This window comes from Pocillopora verrucosa, chromosome 2, assembly GCF_036669915.1.
Source record: "Pocillopora verrucosa isolate sample1 chromosome 2, ASM3666991v2, whole genome shotgun sequence".
NCBI lineage: Eukaryota > Metazoa > Cnidaria > Anthozoa > Scleractinia > Pocilloporidae > Pocillopora > Pocillopora verrucosa.
Genome location: NC_089313.1, coordinates 18057844 through 18079567, shown reverse-complemented (window position 1 = coordinate 18079567; position 21724 = coordinate 18057844). Strand labels below are relative to the sequence as shown.

General features: G+C 38.8%; 1 protein-coding gene across 1 annotated transcript; it reads right to left on the bottom strand.

Annotated features, from left to right (window-relative positions):
• Nucleotides 1-263: 263 nt before the first annotated feature.
• On the bottom strand, nucleotides 264-21643 carry LOC131790740 (ATPase MORC2A-like). The gene is made up of 40 exons (XM_059108007.2): nucleotides 21279-21643; nucleotides 20793-20846; nucleotides 20247-20281; nucleotides 16370-16438; nucleotides 15795-15885; nucleotides 15601-15645; nucleotides 15172-15235; nucleotides 14517-14591; nucleotides 14341-14431; nucleotides 14180-14238; nucleotides 12637-12707; nucleotides 12017-12095; nucleotides 11873-11922; nucleotides 11577-11656; nucleotides 11189-11225; nucleotides 11069-11111; nucleotides 10650-10735; nucleotides 10142-10234; nucleotides 9934-9981; nucleotides 9689-9708; nucleotides 9372-9439; nucleotides 8966-9035; nucleotides 8572-8593; nucleotides 8335-8435; nucleotides 7781-7886; nucleotides 7241-7373; nucleotides 6748-6789; nucleotides 6467-6523; nucleotides 6083-6148; nucleotides 5545-5586; nucleotides 5436-5471; nucleotides 4906-5236; nucleotides 4418-4463; nucleotides 4094-4192; nucleotides 3807-3843; nucleotides 2933-3165; nucleotides 2509-2602; nucleotides 2350-2388; nucleotides 2071-2229; nucleotides 264-1566 (listed from the first exon to the last, which is right to left on the bottom strand). Exons 1-40 carry the CDS (start codon nucleotides 21347-21349, stop codon nucleotides 1474-1476), a joined length of 3135 nt encoding a protein of 1044 aa, XP_058963990.2. The 5' UTR covers nucleotides 21350-21643; the 3' UTR covers nucleotides 264-1473.
• Nucleotides 21644-21724: the final 81 nt, after the last annotated feature.

Sequence of the window (21724 nt, the reverse complement as noted above, 5' to 3'; positions counted from 1 at the left end):
GCCTCCTCATTGGCTGGGAAAAAGATACGATTTAAGGCAAAAAATGGTACGATTCGTGGATAAGTCGCACCAATTAGAGCCAATCAGATTACAGGGACCACCAGTGATTCCAAAATGGTTGTAGTAAAAAAAAAATCATTTGATACTCTCAGCTACGTCGTTTTAAAACATCCTGGAATTCTTTATTGTATTCTTTACGTGAATGACGTTCTCTCAAGAGAAAAATTGAGATTTGAGGCAAGATAGAAAATAGTGACACGCTCTTGAATAAAATATCAATTTATTTGCCAAAGCGTCTGTGTATTGGGTTATGAGCACCGATCAACTTTTGCCAAAGCGAACACTCAATAACTAGAATTCTAAGTCACATACCTAACTGTTTAAAATATTCGCTCAGTTAAAAGGAACCAAGTCAAAATTTGTGGTCCGAGATACTTTTTTGTTTTCTGATCCATTTAATTCCAAAATTATCACTTTACAATTTTTGAGTAGTTTTCATAGTTAGGAAGATTCACAGTGTAAGTCACCATATGAACCATCGAGTTTTTACTTGAAAACAGACAAGTCATGAGGGTGTTATTCCTGATACTGTTTTCATTAGTTTTCTGTACTTGCCTACAGAGGTTTCAACAAGCACTATAACAATATTTGTTTTGAAGTCACTGAATTTAAGATGTCAACTAACACGACTCCTTCACCTTGTAGGAATCAACTAGAGGACCACGAAATGACACGCCAAGTTCCTTCACACGTTGCACAGGAATCATAAGAATACAGTGTGATAACAAGCAAGTCAAAAAACCGTATGCACACATTTATCTTTTAAAATAATACAAAATAGTTATTACATTGTGTTTCTGAAAAACAGATATTTTACAGTTAAAAACGTTACTGAACTGACTTTCTACGTCCGTCTGAAATAAATATCATCATATAACTGAAAAATTATAAACCTCGGGAGGTTATGTGTCTGAAATGTTGACTTCCTTGTCCAGGCACATTTCCTGCGCATGATTGTGACATTTTACTTGGGACTTCAGGCATCGCTGACTCCCAATTTCAGGTGATCACCATCAAAACGAACAGCCTTTGAAGTCCTTCTTGTTCCTTTTCAAATGTCTTGAGTCATCGATGCTTCTTAGAAAAACACTTCGCGACCGTTTGAGAAAAATCTCTTACATTTCTAACGAAAACAAAACGTTTATTTGTGCATATGTATACAGTTACAATTTAAAGAAATTTCTTCAAGTTGTATAGAATAACTCGAGTAAAAAGGCATCTTTGAACGCGAGCCGAACGTGCGTTATCGTCCAACGCGTGTTGACTTGTACCAAAATTGGAAGAGAGTTGAGCCTAACAAACCATGAGTCATCGCACAGCTTGTAAAAACGATGTACTATAAAACTGAAAGAACACGAATGGCACGTAAATAATCAGCGAACTGGAAGAAAAAAAAAAAAAAAAAAGCATCTGTCATCGGTCCTCCGCCTGCTGTGCTATGTTCTCCATCATTTCATCCACTTTGTCTGAAACATCATCCTCACTTATTGCGCAGTCATTGGGATCCTAGAGTGGGAACACGGCAAAACAAGAGCTTAAAGGCTACTATAATTACTTCAATAGTACGAAGATCACATGCACGTGCTTTGTTTGCCATTATCACCTAGCCCAAGGGGATCATGAAACGAAAGCACTAAAAGTAAACATAGCTCATGTGCAATTTCTTTATCCCTATAAGGAAGGAACGAAAATGAAAAAAAGTGCAGTCGCACTTTGATAATACTCGACTTTGTCGCGGAATTATTCTACACAACGCACTTCGATTTCGACGATTCGCTGTTATCTAAGGCGGCTCTGAAAACGAAACCAGCATCGACAAAATGACGTCAAAAAGCTAGGATTTTCGGGGAAAAAGGCAACAAAAACCTCTTAAGTAACGTAAAAACACAACATTACAAGAAAAACATAAAAAACAAGTGGCCGGCCGCAAAAGTGGAATGGACGACTGCATCATCAAAAACATTCACGAAAAGGGACGATTGCTCCGAGAAATCAAAGGTGTCAACACACCTCTTGTATAAAGCGAAGCAGTTTTCCTGCATTTTTTCGAAGATTTATTAATTTGTTCGTTGATCTCTCTTTTTCGCTGTTTGCTTCCGCCAAACGCTGCTCGGCATTTGCAGCTCTTTGATCGGCTTCTTCCCCTTTTTTCCGGAAACCATCAATCAACTAAAATAGCACAATAAAGTAATTAAATTATTAGCTTGATGAATTGACTCGTTCGATTAAAAGAAAAATAAATAACAATAACGGACTGAAAGACAAAAGGAACGGAAAAAATTCATTTACCTCCGAAATTCCTTTTTCGTAATCATCAATAAAGCTGTCCTGAAAAAAAAACCGTAATAATAACTTCAAAAACTGCTAATGATAAAAGTACCGAGAGCAGGTTAAAAAAAATCAAAAACAAAAGTAACTGGAGTAAGCCTAGATATGATTAACTCATACCAGTGGAAATTCTCTCAGCTCCTCAGTGCCCATCTCTTTAATGTCCTCCTTTGAAATTTTAAACGACGGAGGAGCAAAATAGCAAAGACAGCGTCTAAATAAAAGAGAACTCATTTAAAACATACTCTTATTAAAACAGGCATTCTATAGGGAATTACTGAAGATATTCCCAGATGTTTTTGAGTCGCTTAAAATGGATTTGGTTCAATTACTTGTGAAGAAGAGTGATACAAGTTAATGATTTGGTTCGTACTGATTTCACCCTTCGTCTACCGAGGCATATAAGAAAGCAGTATCTATTGAAGGTTACAATTTGCCGGAATATACTTAAGACAGCATCTTGTAATGGGAGTTGTGTCTACAAGATAAGCAGACGTTGGCAAAACTAAATCAAAAAGAATTTCGAAAACAATGACAGTCAAACCTAAACAACCCAACGACGTCTTTTAATGCAGGGTGCTCCTGGTCTGCCGTAAGGGTATCATCCGACATTGACGACACACGGTTGTCCTCTGGGGACTGTACAGGCTCCTTCACTTGTCGAGCTGGCGGCTGTGTTTTCTGATCCTGCTCCTGCTGACTGCTTGGCGCTTCAATTGTCGAGCTTGACACTTCTCTACTTGGGCTTGGAGACTTGGGAGCTGATTCTTCCACAGGCTTAAAACAGAGAGGAATAGTGTTCACACACTCGGTCTCCTGGCAACTACGTTAATACGCCTTTAACCTCTATTGAGTATGTGCCGTCCTCTTACAATATCATTAAACTACCAATGAATACGCGACGAGAATAGCTAAAAATTTCGGCCAAGACTGTGAACTTGATATAATCGATCTGAAACTCTAGACGTCACGCAATTTTGTTAAACCTTATGCAACCTTCTAAAGGTCATCGTTTCCGTTATCATGAGGCTCGCAAACGATGTAAATAAACGACAAACCATCCGCCGTCTTAGACAAAACTGTATCATCACTGAAGCCGCGACCATTATAGTGGATCCTTGTTGATGGGATATCACCATGGCGAGAAGAAACTTTGGCTGTAACAACGAGGTAAATTTATGGCACGAATGACCATTATGTGGAAGCTTAAGAATGATTTGTTGGTCGTAATTACGTGGAGATTAGATATTGGCGGTTGTGGAGTGAGATGTGACTGAGCTGTCACTCAGGATACTCCAACGAGGTAGATGGTCTTATCAAAGGTGAGGAAGTATGTTAGATTATAGCAAAACTGCAAGAATACTTGGCCACGTGCGAGACATACTGAGTAGTTCTACCTTTAACAACGACAAACTCACTTTTAGAACTCTCAAATCTTCGCTGGGATGGTCAAACCTGCAGAAAATGTTACAGAAGATTTACTAAAGAAAAAAAATCCTTGAAAATAAAAGCAATTAAATTACTATAAGATCAATGCATGGACCGACTCCAGTCTCTATTTCGGGGAGTTGTTCTGCTTATCTAGGAGTCTGTTATTGTCATAGAGTGAGACGAACTCCAACATCCCTCGATCCTTCCTGAGTTACTTTTGAAGATGTCTTTTGGGTAAAGATAACTCCGTTCGTCAAGTTACTTATCCCCTTACCACTTGTCGTACTTGTCCTTTGGGTACATGTCGAATTTGACGCGAACTCGGCAAGCAAATCCTTTTTTCGGTTTTGAAGCAAACACTGTACCAATGTACCTAGACACCACAAGGTAAAATTCAATAGATTAGAGACGCCAAACTCCCTCAACGAGAAGCTCTCTCAGTGAAAGACACAAGCGTTAGTGCACAGAACATATGAAGAAAGTGCAAAGGCAAGAAAGTACCCTAATGAGGCAAGGGCTGTTAAGTTGGCGCCCGATTTTACAGAATTACTCTTCCTACATAAGCAAATGTTTCCATACAGGCCGAAAGGTAACTTACCAGTTTGAGTTATCAACCCGCGCTTCTACTTTGGTTCCCTTCGAGACTAAAGAGAGAGAAAGGAAACTTTAATAACGGTTTTCACTAAAGTTTCCAAGCTTTTCCCCTAATACCACGCTATTTGTCACTTCACCGAGTTAATTCCCTCAAATTCGAATGCTCTTTAACTTTATTCTCTCGAATCACATTTCATCGAGATAAACTGTAATAAAAACAAAGTGCTCAACTCAATTTTTGCCTTAGAAATCATTCCTTGAGAAGGATGTTAAGGCAAGGCCCAGTTCTAGAGACCACTACCCGTATTTATTCATTATCCGTCCGACGTAGTTCCCCGTATTGTTCCAATATTTGGATTTGCCCATCATTTGCCATATGTTATTAGTTCCTATTGCACTCATTGAACGAGAAGGAGACTGAGCGCGTACGAGACTCAAGTCAATTTACTCAGACTAAACAGACTGAATTATTAAAAAACAATACTGTCTTACGTGTCGTTGCATCAGTTTCTCCCTCGCTACTCCATTCCATGAGTTGCTCCATCTCAAGTTGTTCCTGTTCTTTTTCGTCTTTCTTTCGTTGTTGTTCCTGTTCTTTTTCTTTTTTATTTTCTTGCTCGAGTTCTTCCTGCTTCCGTTGTCGCTCTTTTTCTTCTCGTTGTCGTTGTCGTTGCTGTTCCATTTCTATTTTCTTTTGTTTTTCCTTCTCTTCTTTTATCCGTTTTTCTGCTTCTTCTTTTTTCCGTTGCTCCTCTTTCTTAAGTTCCTCTCGTCTCTTTATTTGCTGTTCTCTTTGTTCCTGATGTTCCTTTCTGACCACGGTCTGTTATTACAATTAGAACGAGTATATTATGCTGGTATCATGTTAAGGAAAGTAAATGTTTAACAATTCGCCTACCATAAAAACCAAATCCAAAATTAATTTACCGTGGAAAGTTTTGGTTGGAAATTTTACCAATCAACTTCCACAGTATCTGTGGAATAACTTCAAGTAAAATCACAAATTGATTTGAAATTCATACCTTCGTTGCTTGTGGTTCATTCTTTTTCCGTTTGGCCTGAAAGAAACAGTTATTTAATCAACAAAAAAGCTATTTATTACGCGTTTTGAATCCCAGAAAGTACACTAACCTCAATTGTAATCGGAGATGTTGTATTTCGCCGTTTTAATGGCTAAGAAAGAAAAAAATGGACGCCGTCAATATTGCATTTCATCTACAAATGAATTGCAGTAACATCCTATCATCTGACAGTAGTAAGGGTATTATCTCTAATCAGTGTAATTCATAATTTTATCTCCTTAACTTTCGATTTAGAAGTAGGGAAGCCCTTGCTTAGTCTCGAGTGGGAGTAATGTTCACCGTTTCTGCTGGAAACATTTCGTCTTCATCTGTCTGTGAACTATTAACTATTTGGTGACATCAAGCAGTTCCTCACCGAGAATAAGAACATTACCTTCGGGAATTACCTCGCACTTTAATATCACCATCTACTTAACGGATACAGATGATAAATTTATATATTTTTGGATACATTACTGTAAGACACGACGCATGTCAGCAACATTTCTAAAGTCCATGAAGCCTCTTCTTCAACCAGCAAAAATAAGACCCAGAAATCAATTGCAATAGCAGATGTAATTCTCCCAATTTTAGCAACGCTCGTTTACCTCGTTCGTAGACTTTGTTCTCTTAACTTCTGTACTGTCCGCGACTGGCCTTCTCTGTACTCGTCTCTGGATGTATACAAGAAAATCAAAAGGTGTTCGTTTAAAATATAAGAAAGTGTTTCTCTTGTCAAGGACAGCTTGCGCTACAGTACATCACCATGACCCTGACTTAGGCTCGAACAGGCCTTCTCGATCTTCATTCCAGCCAGATAATCAGACTGGGTCACCATATCCATCAGATGAGAAAAGACCTCATGATGAGGTAAACCTAACTATGTTCCTTCACCTGACCTTGGTAGGTGGTGTGCGAGTGTGCGGCTCAGCGAGGGAAGGGCTTATATTATTCAGCAAATTTGTCTTATAAAAAAAGATTTTTTTCCTCACCTCTGTAGTGTCGCCTGTAGATGAGGAGGTACTCTCCGCCGAAGATACTCTCTCGACCTTAATAAAACAGAGGAGATCCTACTGTCAGACAAAATTCATTGATATCACAGAACATTTCTACCCCTTTGTTTTATATCATCCATGTACTTTTAGCAGCCATGAGAAAACCCTGTAACCGAAGTAGCCAGCTGCAACAGTGGAAGCTCATAACACTGTTGACAGACCTCTTTCCTCTGTAAGTTCCCACTTATTTAACTACTTTAATATGAGAAATAGCATACCCTTTTCTGTGTCGTGGCCTGCGCGACTTGTGGTCGTTGACGCTGCGAAGATAACAATGAACAGTGTACTACTGAATACAAAACTGTAACGTGACTGAATGCATGACGAATAACTACACTTTGTCGTCACCAAGCTTATAACAGCTTCGTTAAATCGGAGCTATTAACTTACTGCTCAAACCATCAACACCGAATTATTTCCCTATACCAGTATCTACCTCTGGTCCCTGCTGTCCACCCTTCAACCCCTCTGACTATATCTTTGTACCGTAGTCTCTACTAATCTCCAAACCCCACTGTCTTTCCCTAGAACTAATGATCTCACTTCTAATTTCCATTTCGTACGGCTTTCGACCAATATAACCATATGACATTTTTAATTATCTTCCTGTCCTTCGCCAAAATTAGCCATCCAAACGGCCTCGCTTTCGAACGAACGTTTTTTCCATGTTTGCCATAAACAGAGCTATTGATCACGGTTGCGTAACTATACCTCCACTTGCGAGAGTTTTTCTCTCTTTTTCCGGATTTCGTCTTGTAGTTCTTTCGCTTTCTCTTCAGCCGATTTAGTTTGTTTCTGTAAAGTTCCTTTCTTAATTGGAATGACCTGCTCAGGACGGTCACAGCTGTAAAAAAAACACAGTTCAATCTTTTCATTTCCAAGATTTGAAAGCTGATTTCAGTGACTGAGTTAAAAATTCCAAAGTGTAAAAGTACTAATAATTTATTGCTGCATCAAGAAGATCCTGTGAGTCAAAGGGTAACGCAATGCTCTACCACAAGCTATTACTTTAGGGAACTGAAATTCTAACATTACGACATCTGAGGTCGTTTTGCGATACCGAAATCTTCATAAAGTAAGGGGAAACAACAAAACGATGCTAACGATGCTTATGATGCTTGATTAACATGGACAGAGACTACCGGAGTTCCACTACACCCAAAAAATATTACGGATTGTAGAAGGCGGACTTATAAAATTCTTACTAACTTTTCATCTATATCTGGTTATACAAATTCAAGGAGAACAAACCTGTTAAAATCTGATTCGGGGTGCATGGCACAACACCATTCGTCTGGTAATTGACGACCGACGTTTTTCTGAGCAAACGGCAGTTTTCGCCATTTAAGGCATATGTCTAAAGACGCACGAAAACGATATAATCAAGCCACACCATAACTTATGTATAATAAAGTTAACAGACAAACTATTTTTTAAAAAAAGGAAATCTAACACATTGCTGATGTGCCAACATTTACATGATCTATGTCAAGTGAGCAAAAGACGCCATTTTCAGAGATGCACATTATAGATGAAGGGTTTGAATCTCAGGGAGAGGTATCCACATAGAGAAATTGTTGAGTGACCTCCCCTTGCCCTAAGGAGATTAGACTTCCTACAGGATCGCTGTATTTTGGACCACATGTTAAATTTCTTTAACTTAGCATCACATATTAGCTGCAAGTCCACAACTGGGGTGATGTTTCGTATCAGTAGGAATATCAGGGACGGGTTAAAGTAAGTCGGTTGACGATGCCTAAGTGTTCGCGTTCATTTACAAACTATTAGTGACGTTATCAACGTACCGCACTGTACATTTAATGGTATCTGCATCGCCCTTTTTCTCGCAAACTTCTGATCCATAGAGGGGCCGTCTGCCCATTTGCCTACATAGCCGAAATCCTCCCTGGGATAAAATAAGCGTAGGAAAACAGTCGATTTAAACCCAGTTAAGATCCATACACTTGAGCAAAAAGCATCGCAAAAAAAAACCAACCAACAAACAAACCAACAACAAAACCATAGCCTTTCCAAAAACTTACCAGAACTTCGTTACACCCTGACCTGTACAGAAAACACGGCACTATATCAGTACAAATAACGTATGAGACATTTAGCAACATATTAACCCTTAATCCCTGTAGGAGATGAATAGGTTCACTATTCAATTTTAAAATAGTATCGTGTGGAGAAGTAACAAGGATTAAGCAAATAAGTTGCTAGAATATAACAACAGGTTCTCACCACCATGCAATAGAGAAATGCACTGCCATAGGGTTAGGACAGATTGCTTTCAGATCTCGGGCGTGAAATGGTAAAAGCAGATTGAGTGGGCAACTGACCACACCAACAAGTTTGAACGTGAGACCTTTCAACTAATACCGAGATGTACCACGAAGGTCAGTGAAAGAACGAATTGACCAAGCAAACACTTACTTTCGATTTTCGAGTCTTTCCAGTATTGTTCTAAGTGCTCACCCAACGCTCTTTGTAATTGTTTAAATTCCTGTAAATGGAAAGAAGAGGAAGGGAAAATTGAGGGAGAATCACCCAGGTGGGAGTTGCACGTTTCTTTCAGAAAAATTCAGCGGATAAAGAAGTTTCGAATGACGGCATGTTTAATCACTCCGGTAGAAGGTGATTTCGGTTTAAAACGTTTCTTGTGTTTCAATACACCTGAAATCTGTCTCTCTGGCCGCATTTAACCATGAAAATACACTACTCGTATATGGATAATGAGCAGCATGACGTATTCCGATGGCTGAAAGAAGGCGCGAAAGACAGTTTTCAACTGGAATAGGTAACGTTCTATTCACGAAGACACTGGGCAAGTATCTTATACCTTTCCGTCTGCGAAATCCTGCTTATTGTGTGTGGGCTCCAAAACGAGATAAGGCACATCTACAACACCTGAGGGTGAGGAAACGAACGCGAATGGTGATCAATTCACGTGAAGAACGAATTATTGAAGTTTCGATTTTTGACGCTTATTGTCAGGTTTGCCATGATGCTGTTGGCTGTAAGATTCAAATAGCGTTTGTCAGCTAAGGTAAGTCAGTTTTGATCTGTTGCTAAGATTAGGTCGTAATATTTGGTTCGTTGATTGGTTTTATTGCGACAGGGATTTTTGTGGAATAAAATGGAAAGGGGCCATCATACCTATGATTCCGTAACATTTTCTGCAAAACAAAATACGAGAAACAAAGTCAAGAAAAAAAAATTCTGTATGTAAAGAGGCAAATTGAAGTTTTCCTTTTGGCTGAAGGCAATGGATACCTATTGACCAGAGGTGACTGACAGACATGCAAATGTACACAGGGCTGTACATGTTAACAATGATCGTTATCAGATGAGCACAAGGTAGAGATTATCATAACAAAAATACTTAGAAAGCTACTACTTACACTCCTCCTTCCTTTTGCGGGCCAACTTTTTCGTACATTTTTATTAACCTATAAAATGAACACAAGTCTGTCTCTGAGAAGAATCAATCACAAGGAAACATGGAGGAAATGGCCACAATTGTTCAGTCCATTTTAATAGCAATTCTTAGCGAACACAACTTGTATAATAACACGAACAACTTCAAGGCAGAGATTAAAGAAAACGTACCGACTGCAGTTGTAAATGAACATTCCGTAATAACGACGATTCTCAATGTTGAATCCAAAAGTAAAGTTAAGAGTCTTAGGTTCCTTCATGGATCTGAGGAAAAATGTCATGCAACACTGACAGTCTAAACAACAGAATAGGAGTAATTTTAATCAATTTTACTATACGCCTTAACTGCTACTACCGCGCAACCAAGCCCAAACTCAGGTAGTAAAATATCTTATTATTCAACACGAATTGCTGTGCACAAGAAGTATACGATGGCTTAAAATTCGCCCCTTGAATTTGGCTTTTAACAGACAACAAGGCAAGTTCTCTAGCTTTGCTCAGCCATTGTTTCTCCGAGAATTTCGAGGTTTGCTTTACTTCTTCTATTTTAAGCCGCTTAGGAGCAAAGGGGGCACTCATTTCTATCCAGTTCCATTACTTTGGGAAGTAAATATTGACTGCAGAAAATATAATACATTTACTTCAATTGTTGCATTCTACAGGTAATGATTTGACGTACTTCTTTTTAGCTTCAGCAATGTTGGTCTTCATTTGTGCATCTGCCCTGGCGGCCGTAGCGAGCCCTTGTGCTTTTCTCAGCTCCGCCTTGGTAGGGGAAAATATTACATTTAGAAGTAAAGAAATATTAAAGGTGCTGTGTGTTGCACAAGACCTGCTTTTTTCTTTCTATTTCCTTATAGGTAGAACCGAAGGTCGCCAAACTCGTGTATATTAATAAGAAGATGCACCTTTATGGTGAAATTAGGCCATACGGAAAAAGCCTCTATTTTGTTAACAAGCGCCCGCTGATCAAGCCCTAAGCTGTGCGCAGTAGCGAGGAAACTATATTAAATGCGAACTACGCGAGCAAAACATTCCCAGGCAGGGGAGAACAAGAATGATTGTGTGGCAAAAAAAATGGGAATATGAAACTAATACCCTTTTATCTTTGGATGTCTGTTCCGCCTGCTTCTGAAGTTCCCTGAAATTTGTAAAAGTTTTCATGAGATCTAGTAAAGACAATTGGACACAAAGTTTCTTATCTACTCAAAAAGATACCTTGCTTGTGTTTCAAGCTCTCGCGCCTTCTCCTCGGCTGCAAAATAAATTATAAAAGGGGCTCATAATTAAATCTTGTCAAGGTCTAAAAATACTTGTACGTACAAAAACTTAAGTAACGGCTACCAAATTCACTCCTATTTCGACGCACCTAACGAAAGGTAACATTTCCTGGAATATTAAATCAAGTTTAGCGTTTTGTAGATAGCAAATCCCGCTCTTGCTTTGAGGTCGTTTCAAAACCAAGTTGAAAGTACCACAGAAGCGAGAAGAAGAAACAGTTTTGAAACTTAACTTTTGAAAGGCAGTGTTACAAGTTATACCAAGTATTATTATTCAAGGTTGGACCCTTAACATACGTTTAACAACACAGTCTTTCATTCATTACCTATTTTAGCCTCACGAACAGCCTTCTCACTCTCCTGTTCCGATCTTGTCTTGAACCTTTTAGACGTGAAATCGTAACACCTGGGAAACGTAACAAAAGAAATAAGTTCAAACCTAATTCCACATCCTTGAACATGCTCCAAAGGGATTCAAACAACTCGCTGCATTGAAAAAGGTTGTTAAGATGTTTTGCATGTAGCCAACTAGCGCGATGAAAATAACCTAATGTAACAACGTTTTACGAATCATCGCAAGAGTAACAAGAAAAATCAAAGAAATATTTTTGACGTTACTCACTTCGTGTTGTATAAGCAAGTCGTTAGTCTTTTCGTCCGCACCTTTTTACCCTGATGGAATAAAAAAGAAGCAAGAGATTGGCACCTCCGCAAACACTCGATCAGCCAGCTCATTAGTATACACTGAACACATGACCACTCGCACCTGTATGTAAATTTTCATTCGAGGATCCAAGTACATAATTGCAGTGTAGGCTCTAAACGAAATCCTCTCTGGCATAGCCCTAGCAGAATAACAACAAGTAACTAGTAAAATTTTATTTACTCGAGAAATGTAACAAACAAAAAATTGGTTCACCTCCATCTATTAAGCTCTGTAAAGCAGAGAATTTTTAATGCCATTATTGATAAAATTACACCAAATTTTGTGAAAAAATATTCCGATGTATTTAATTTTGTGAGTTTCGGATGCATGTTTAGCTTAAAGGGCGCTCCACTGACCTGGGCTATCGTTCACATGTACTTAGTTTCAAACAGACTTGCTGACAAGTCGCTTGTAGATTCCAAGGACAGCACCTTATACTAGTCACCAGGACCTTGAGGGTACTTTTCTCAGGCACGATTCTCCTATGGACTAGTTATAAGCTGTCACTTGAAGTTTCTCATATCAGAGGAAGTGTTGAATCCACCTGTTATAGGGCTTAATTGGCCTCTATGCGCCATGCCCCAAACGATATTAAAGGGTATCTTTCTAGGGTATCTATGGCATTGTATACGAAAAAAGAGAGTATACAATGCAAGGAATATGGTCGAAATAACACTTACAAGTCGTAATCTGCCACGTTCCCTCCTGCCTCTGGATCCGCCATTTTGATATCATGAGGATCACTGACTACCTACGTATCCAATGACATTAACATTGTCAGCTTGACAATGGCAGACATGATATTCTAATAGGTGGTATTTTAGGGGCATGTCTAGCTGTTATGTCTCTACAGATTATCACTTCTTTGTGACTATGAGGGGCCCGGAGTCAGATGTATTACAAGATTCTCTCCTCATGTTAAAATCGAGGTCCAACCTTTGCCACAAAACATAGCCAAAATCCAACCAATTACCAAGAGAACATCGTCACTTAATGTACGTAGATTGGCGAGGGAAGGGGGTGAGTGTAACGTATGTCTAATTCAAAGCGTGGATTCACTCAACGTTTCAATATTCAAAGGAGCACGATATAAAAGTCGCTGTTGCTATCGGTTACGGGAATATGGGTTCTTGTCCCCACTTTTTCTTTCCTGCAAGACGTTCTATGATGCGGACAACTGGTCGTTTTTTATATCATTAGTTAGTTACGAATGAATCGTTTTCCTTCCTTGCATTCGATACCGCCACTTGACTGAACAACATCTGAACTGATTACAAGTTAGAAAAACCTCTTTTCAGTTCTATTAAACGGATGCGACTATCAGTCATCCTTTTTTATGGAAACCAGTAGCTCAATACACACACATCAGCGACAAAGAAAGCACTAGCAAACATCCGCCTTCCTGTCTAGGTTTTGTCACCAAACATGCACCTCCCCCTCTCCCAGCCACGAAGCAATATTGCCTCCTGCGTCCGTGGTAAAAACTGGCAAGTCACATTACTTCGCAACAAGATTCATATACAGCAGTTCACAGAGTCAAAGAGCATAGAAGTGATGGTAGAGTATAATCGCTTATATTATCATCATCATTATCACCATCATTATTATTGTAATCATCAACATCAGCAGAACCATTTTTTACGATCTTTTATCCACACAAGTCCTGCTCACTGTTTTACATTTCCTTGTAAATTAATGACAGAGTATGGTGTTATATTAGAACGTACCCTCTAACTGATAAATTTGCCTATTCTCATCACCTGGTTTCTGGACGATGTATCGATATTGTAAGGATAAGGTAGCGGTAAATCACTTCTTAGAGGTTAAACGTTAGCATTGGTAATGTGGGTTTGAATTGGACGAACTCGTAGAGGCTACAAACGAACTTTATTCGGATAAACATGAAAGCATCGGTTTGAAATTTTTCATGTTCCTCTAGATAAATAGGAAAGATTCTTTCAATATTTTCGGAAATCATGTTTGTCTCGTAATTGTGACCTCGCTACAACTCTTGCTCCCAATTTTAGAACCTATAATTAACAAAAAATACCAACCCCCTTAATTTCCCAATGCTGTTTTCAAACTGAATCTTATAAAGATTACTGATTGCACTATAAGTATCGTTAGAACTAAGATAAAACGGAAAGATTTTTTCGATCAGTGACTAAGGTACGATATGCATCATTACATTCCTCGTGGTCTTTTCGACTGCGTTCAACTTACATCAAGTTCAGGCTCGCCATTATCCATGAGTTTTACATTATACACAACAACTAGCGTCCCTGAAGAGGAAAAAGGAAAGACCTCGAGCGTTAATATATAAAGAAAGGCATTGTGTAGTTATCAGATTCAAATGAAAAGTATATTCACGTCTACAAAAGTACCTTTCGATCCTATTTTATCAAATTGCTCAAACAACTGTGATTCCATCTTGAAAGGCGAGTACTTCAAGATCAAATTCAATTCAAGTTGATGCTGTGAAGGGAAAATGTTGACGTTAATTACGCTGGCTTTTGGAACAATTATCTTCAACAAGAGAAGTAAAAATGGCGATTCCTACCTTTTCCAATTCACGCTTAGATTTACCAAAAGGTTTCTTACTGGATACTTCCCAGGAAGGCATCGGAACTACAACCTGTTATGAAAGAGGAAACCAAAGCAGTTTTTCTTTCTGCATTCATACCTAAATTTAACAGTTGGATATAACCACCTGTGATACATTAGTGTTTCAGAGGTCTATCGGAGTCGAGACGAAGAAACCGGTGCCCAAAATCAAAATGGCATCCTTTAAACAAGTCTGAGGGAGAAATTATTCCATTCGAGCTGTTCAAACTAAAATTATAATGGCAATAATCTCCTGTCCCACGATATAGTCACTTCTGATATGGAACGCCATGTTTTGCCTGCACAATACTAATCTTCCTCAATAGGTGAGGTCGACTGCAAACGCGTCATACTAAAAGGCACTGAGCGGCCTTGTGATTGGCTGATTTTCAACAGCTATGATAAGCGCATCTCGGTCACTTCATTTCCGCTTTGTCATTTACGCAATCATCAAGATGCATGACGAGCACCTTTTCGAAGATACCGAAACGATGATACACTAAGGTAAGTCCCCCGAATTTGGTATTTACTTGGAGAGAAGATTGTTCCCCTTAACGGTACGCAATATTGTAGGCCATGCATTTGAAAGCTTATCTTCCTTCGCGACTCACTTCTTCAATCTTCTCTTTCTCGTGAAATGTCCTTGAAAGGAACAGGCAGCTCATGGTGTTACCTCTGAAAATTAAAATAACAATTCTGATTTACTTAAGCCACAATAAGCATCTTTTCGTTACAATAACAAGTTTAACTGTATACTTCCACAACCGAGGGAGCAAACGAGATACTCCCATCGCAGCGATTTGACCAACACCTCAACAGAATCCATAGGATCTAAATATTTCCCGCTCAACGAACCATTCGTTTTGTTTCATAACTCTCCAAAATTAGACATATACTAACACAAATCTGGTGCGTTCACTATGAAGCATGGAGTTAGAGAGGTGGTGCTCTTGTCAAATTTGAGGATCTTCAGGACACAATTTTTAAAAGAATTCTTTGAACCAAAGGTTTCCATTAAACAGACTTTAAACTACACTCACTTCTTTGTAAAGAGGATCATGTCTTTCCCTATTCGCATAGTTCCTCTGAAATGTAGAAACATATATATTACCACGAGTGAAAATATATGTAAAAGCGCTGCCAAGTGCCTGATATATTCCAAAAAGAAAGGGCTAAATACGGTTTTAAAAACAGATTCAGAATGGTATTCAAACAAAATGGTCATAAAACCTACGACTTCAGTCCATTTCCATACTGCCCAATCATTCTGGAGTCCACGGTGCGTTTGACGGACCGACCAAATTGTATAACATTCCCGACTTCGGCTGCAAAGCAAGATTACGGTTCCTTCATATTAGACGCGGTGCCACAGAGGATTACACAAAGGGTCTTTGAGAAGCAGTTTACAAGTTCTTGTTAAAGAGAACGGGTTCTTGGTAAAAGTCAACTGAACAGTTTAAAATTTCCTGAGTGTGGGATTACACCGTTAAGAATTTCGTTTTTGTCTGTTTCTATTAATAAGTGGATTCGAAGCCAGCGATGTGCATTAAGGAGAAGGGGAGGCGCTTGGGACCAGTTCATTTCAACTTTCGGGGCTGTGACCGACGTCCTAGATAAAAGGTTGGGTCAGTACTCCAAAACTTCTAACGTCGTAATCAGAAACTGTCTCCTAAACCTTATACCAGCGTCACTGATAGAGTTTCGCATGTCAGGCTTAATCTCCCTCTACTGAACGGTGCGCTGAGATAACATCCACCATTACAACCTTAAGTTCGAAAAAGTACTTTGGCTCTGCAATGCACAACTTACTTGGATCCATTCCGTCTCCGTCGTCGCGGAAGCACAATATAAAATTTCCTCGACATGAATCGCATTGTTCTGTAAGTAGGTGAAACGTAAAGTATAAATCAAAATACGATTTAATTTCGTCGATACAATTTACGCACTAGCTAATGTGTGTTTGGGGACTACAGATCTCTTCTGGGAAAAGACCAGTAAAGCTATACGGAATGGCGTGAAGATTATTTTGTTGCCCCTAAGAAGTAGAGAGGTTAATTTGCGTGGTAACATAAGCAGACGGCCACTTTTTGTATGGAGTAACAATGCTATAATTTGGGCAATAACAATATTCAAGTTCGACTTCCAGTGTTACTTGACGGGTAATCCAATTTCGTCTTCTTAAAAATGCAGTTCAACAAGGACCTCGTTTACAAAGCGAGTGATGTATGTCATAGCACTGCTTTCTAAGTCTTTTTTCCCAACATCTCGGGTTTAGTTAGAAAGGTAGGTCTCGTCTTTGCATTACTCTCTGATGAGCGGATGTGAATTGTATTCAACTAGCAGTCCTCGCGACTAAAGCACTCTGGTCCAGATTGTTATCACCCTTTCTCAGGGAGCCTTATGATCTGCTACAACTAACGGTCTCAGAATGAAGTTTTCGATCTATATACAGCACGGCTTTTCATGATTAAGATTTCTCGTGTTATGCTTGCTGTATTCCTTCCACCTCTCGCCAAATCTGCTCCAAAGTCAATTTTCCTTATCTCTCCCGTCGAAAGCTTTGTAATGCTGTTACCAGGTGTCTCACGGTTAAGAAGTACTACATGTGGCGTGTGATGAGCCTTGAGAAGCCTTGACGTCAAGTAAATGCATGGTAGAGACGGCAACCTCTTAACAAAGGAAAATTCCACAACAATATAGTGCGGTGTTAGTCCAAAGCTTCATGTTAGGCCTCGCTGAGCTTCAGTACTCGGATAACGCTTTTCCTTTTTTCTGGCTACTCTTAATTTGTTTTAGTTCTTAATGAAATATTCCTTGTTTGCCTTCGTCTTCACTGGGTTGCAAGTATGCCTTTTAATTTGATTTCAGACGCATTCGCTATCCTTTCCTGTCTCTCTCTGCTTTGTCAGTCTATTTAATCTTTGACTTGTGTACCAGCCTACGGATTCTGTTCATTAATGACATTTAAGTTGGGTTATGCAGGACGTAAATCGGGCAAAGTTGTTTACTGTATTAGTAAAATGTCATTGGCTCTTTTCTTGAGAAATACATTAGCACGGTTGACGTCACCGCCGAGGTGAAAGAGAAACAGCAGTTAACGAATTATACCCAACTCGAAACGGCGAGAATGTAGAATGTTCAGATATTTTTTCTTGTTTACTTTCTTCAAGTCTGCATTAGGAGATTCAATGTCCACGCATTAGGGAGTTGCGGTTTCTAGGTTTTCTCTCCTTGTTATCAATAACGCTGGAGAGCTGTACCTAGAAAAGGTCAATCCAAAATCTCTCCTTCGTCTTACATTGTTAAGACCTCCTACTAGTGTTATACATCAATAAAGCATACGTTGAAGTCCCTGACGTATGAGGAAAATTGAAATAAAAGGTGTAGGCGAGTATGGATAAAATATTTGTAACGATAGGAAAGACTTTAAGAGGAGTTCTTTAAAAACAAGATGGAATTGCAGTGAAACGATCGTTTTCAAACCACTGCTCTAGAATGCAGGAAATGGGTTATATTGCCTGTAGTAAGAGATCCAGTTGATAGAAAAAGTGAGATTCAAGAAATATCAGTTCATTTTATACACACTTAGTAAAAATGTAGGTATTTGGATATTGATCTGCTTTAAAATACATCAGGACGAGAATGGTTTCTCAAAAAGCACAGAAGTTATACAACTACAATGACAAAAATGGAGATAATTGTCATATAAGTGGAAACCAAACTCAGTGCAAAGCACAAGAGATAAACCATGACCAAAGAGGAGTTAAAATGCAGCAGGAACACCTAAATCAAATGAGTGGGTATACAATCATGTAGAACAGCACTGTAGTACAAGATTTCTCAACAATTGATTAAGAATATATTTAGTTCAGACTATCATACCATTGGCATGTATTTGTGGATTTTTCATAACCCATATATGTTCTTGTACTAGACTGAGAGAAGCTGTGACAAAATTCTTAAAATACCATACAAATAGGCCTGGCAAAGGAAATACTCCTGGTAGCTGTGTTTGTTTCTTGTTCTGACCATTTCCCAGAGGCATTGTTTTGAGGAGACAGGGTATCTCCATTAGTGATCTCTGATGTGACAAAATGTTTCCAGGACATATAATGCCCAAGCTGTAACATATCTGTTGTAACCATTTCCTAGAGGCATTGTTTTGAGGAGATAGGGTATCTCCACTGGTGGTCTCTATTGTGACAAAATGTTTCCAGGACATGTTATGCCCAGATTGTAACATATCTGTTGTAACCATTTCCCAGAGGCATTGTTTTGAGGAGACAAGGTATCTCCACTGGTGATCTCTAATGTGACAAAATGTTTCCAGGACATGTAATGCCCAAATTGTAACATATCTGTTTAATCATAAACAATTATTTCACCAGTTTGTGACAGTTAAGCCTGAATGATAACATGATTAGTTCACAGAAGTGAACGACAAGACATTATCCTGTACTATGGAACAGCGTCCTGCTACTCTATTGTGAGGCTTTTCTATCTAAATCACCTCTGAACAAATAAAAAAGACACAAACACCCGAACTAGCAAACATGGGTGATCATAGTAAAAACTCTTTAGGCTTTTTAAAAACCAAACAGCCAAAGTAATGACTGCTAGAGGACCACATTGACATTCCAGGCAGTCAGTATACAAAGAACAAGAAGAGGGAAAAACTCAAGAATCATCAAGACCTTGCTGGAAAAGGCATGGTTAAAATCAGAATAGCAAAATTGTTGCATCTACTACAGGCCCATGCCTATGTAGGTATAATGAAGAGAGAGAGAGATTTAACAAGGACAGCACACATGCTAGTAATGATCCTTACGCAGGCTACCCTTAAATAAGCCAATGTCAAGAATGAATAATATTAAAAAAATAAATAAACAACATCAGTTACTAAGGCCAAAGATCATTAGAGCTATCAGTGTTTCTAACAAAAGAAATAAAGCATAGTTATAATATTAATTATCACAATAAGTCAACATGTGAAGCTTCAAAACTCAGCTGTTGCCTAAATCTATGTAGCCATAGGGTTCACACCAAGGCTACAGTAAAAGAAAATAAATTGATATGGTCTTCTCATTTCAAGCAAAGAAATCAATGACTGATCATATTGATACCAGAGCTACAGCAATACAAATTCAGATACAAATTTGCTGTACAGTGACTATATTTGATGCAGTTATAGTCAAAACAGACAATTAAAGTCTTAAAATAGGAGAGAAGCCAAACAAAGCAATCAAATCTCCCTAAGGATTGTGTACACAAAAATTAATGTAACAAAGATTCATCAGTTCCTTTGATATTTAAATGCCGCACATCCTGAATTAAAAGCTACACTTACCACTTAAACCTTCTGTTTCCCAAAATAAACATCCACCAGAAAGCAATTATTGTTAAAAGCTTTCACACCAAAAGAAGAACTTTAATTTAGGATTCATAAGGTTTGCTATATATGGATATAATGTAAATTATCAAATGAAAACCAAATAAATATATAAACTCTAAATCTCCCAATAAATGAATTAGTATGACACTTTGATCATGTGATCAAAGTCCGGCACCCATGTGATTTTGCTAAGTCGAAAACAATAGCATCATTAGCATTGGAATTTTGTGTTGCTTACTTATCTACGTATTAAATGTCAACCAAAGTCAAAGTCCTTCAGAAGCAGTAACCAACCTGTGTAAATGTCGATTTTCTGTGACGATGCATCTCTAAAGGAGAAATTTATACGAAAAATTAACTATAAATACATAGATGGCTGAGTCAATGACTAAGATAAATGTTAGCAATAATAAAGTCATTACACTACACCTAGCCGGGTGATCAGATCGATGCATTCATGTCGGCTATCAGTCAATAATTTCAGTGTATTTATAATCACTTTGTGGGCCAAACAACGAGATACAAGTAAAAAAAGGTGAAAGTAAACCAAATCAAGAGTAATATTTCAACAATAGAATCCTGACAACAGGAATCAAACAACACCAGTTGGAATTTCCGTTTACTCGCACTTCGCTGAGTTGTTGAGTCTTTCCACCGAGAAAGGCAGACGACGACGCCAAGTTAAGGTAATCATTTACAAATACATCCCTCGGTGAATTGTAAACAGCGAAATGAAGAAATACATCGCGCTATTGAGTCCTGGAAGAGCGAAAGTTTTCACCCCTTCAACTTCTTTTTATTTCGAACGATGTGCCCTGAAACTGAAATTATATTTCATACCTTGCGTTATCAACCAACTCGGCCAAAGCTCCGAACAGGAATTCGTGTGTTGTGCTATTCGGGGAAAAATGAAAGGAGAAAGATCACTGGAGGCTACTCCTCAGATCGTGTCAGTTACACTTAGTTAGCTCACGGGCATACAGATCCAACATAATTTGCATGAATATATACGCACTGCGAGCAGATTACTATTTAAACCCTACGTGACTTTCTGTGAAGCGTAAAAGCTTGAAATGTTATTCATTTACGAAAAACTAAAGTAAAAGGAATTAATTTAGATACTTATTTACGTTTCTTTTCTTTGCTTCTAGCGAGGTTTTAATTAGTTGATGCACCCTTAGCAGTAAAATAGGCAAAACATGCGCGTGCACGGGCCTGTAGTCATCCGACACAAATACCCTTACATGTTACACATGGTTTGAAAATCTTGGTCAAGGTGAAGGGCTCAAGACCATAAAATACTCCGCAAATCGTTACCGTAACTACCTGTTTGTATGCAGATAATCGTAAGTGAGTTGAGCCCGGCGGAGCGATGAATAATTTCCACCACTTGTCATTTCGTTGCCTTCGACTGCGATCACAGTGTTAGCAGTAGCGTCCTAGCTTGAAACGTTAGTCTCCTCTGCTTGATTAACGCTCAATGGGTCCCATCCACCGACCACGTGTTCTCCGCCTCTGTATAACTCAAAACAAACTTGATGGTTGTAAGATGTGGCCGTCAGTACTACCGTATACTTGCCTAATTGAGCTGCGCTTCAAGACCACTACTGTCAACAAGCTTACGCTGCAAAATAGCATGGTTGAGGAGGCTTCTTACGAGTGTCAAACCTCCACCAACGTGACTCTCATGTGCGCGAAAGTCGAGAGTTGTCGAAATGTAATTGGCTAATACGTTTAGAATTGACATCTGCATTGTTTTTCCGACAATTTCA

Bases quoted from the DNA above. Each gene is read 5' to 3' on its own strand.
- LOC131790740 (XM_059108007.2), bottom strand. From the start codon at position 21,349: ATGACAAGTGGTGGAAATTATTCATCGCTCCGCCGGGCTCAACTCACT. The intron at 11,226-11,576 runs GTAATGAATGAA...TTTATTTTGCAG, and splicing joins TGTTCGTGAGGCTAAAATAG to CCGAGGAGAAGGCGCGAGAG. The intron at 8,436-8,571 runs GTAAGTTTTTGG...ATTTTATCCCAG, and splicing joins CAGGGTGTAACGAAGTTCTG to GGAGGATTTCGGCTATGTAG.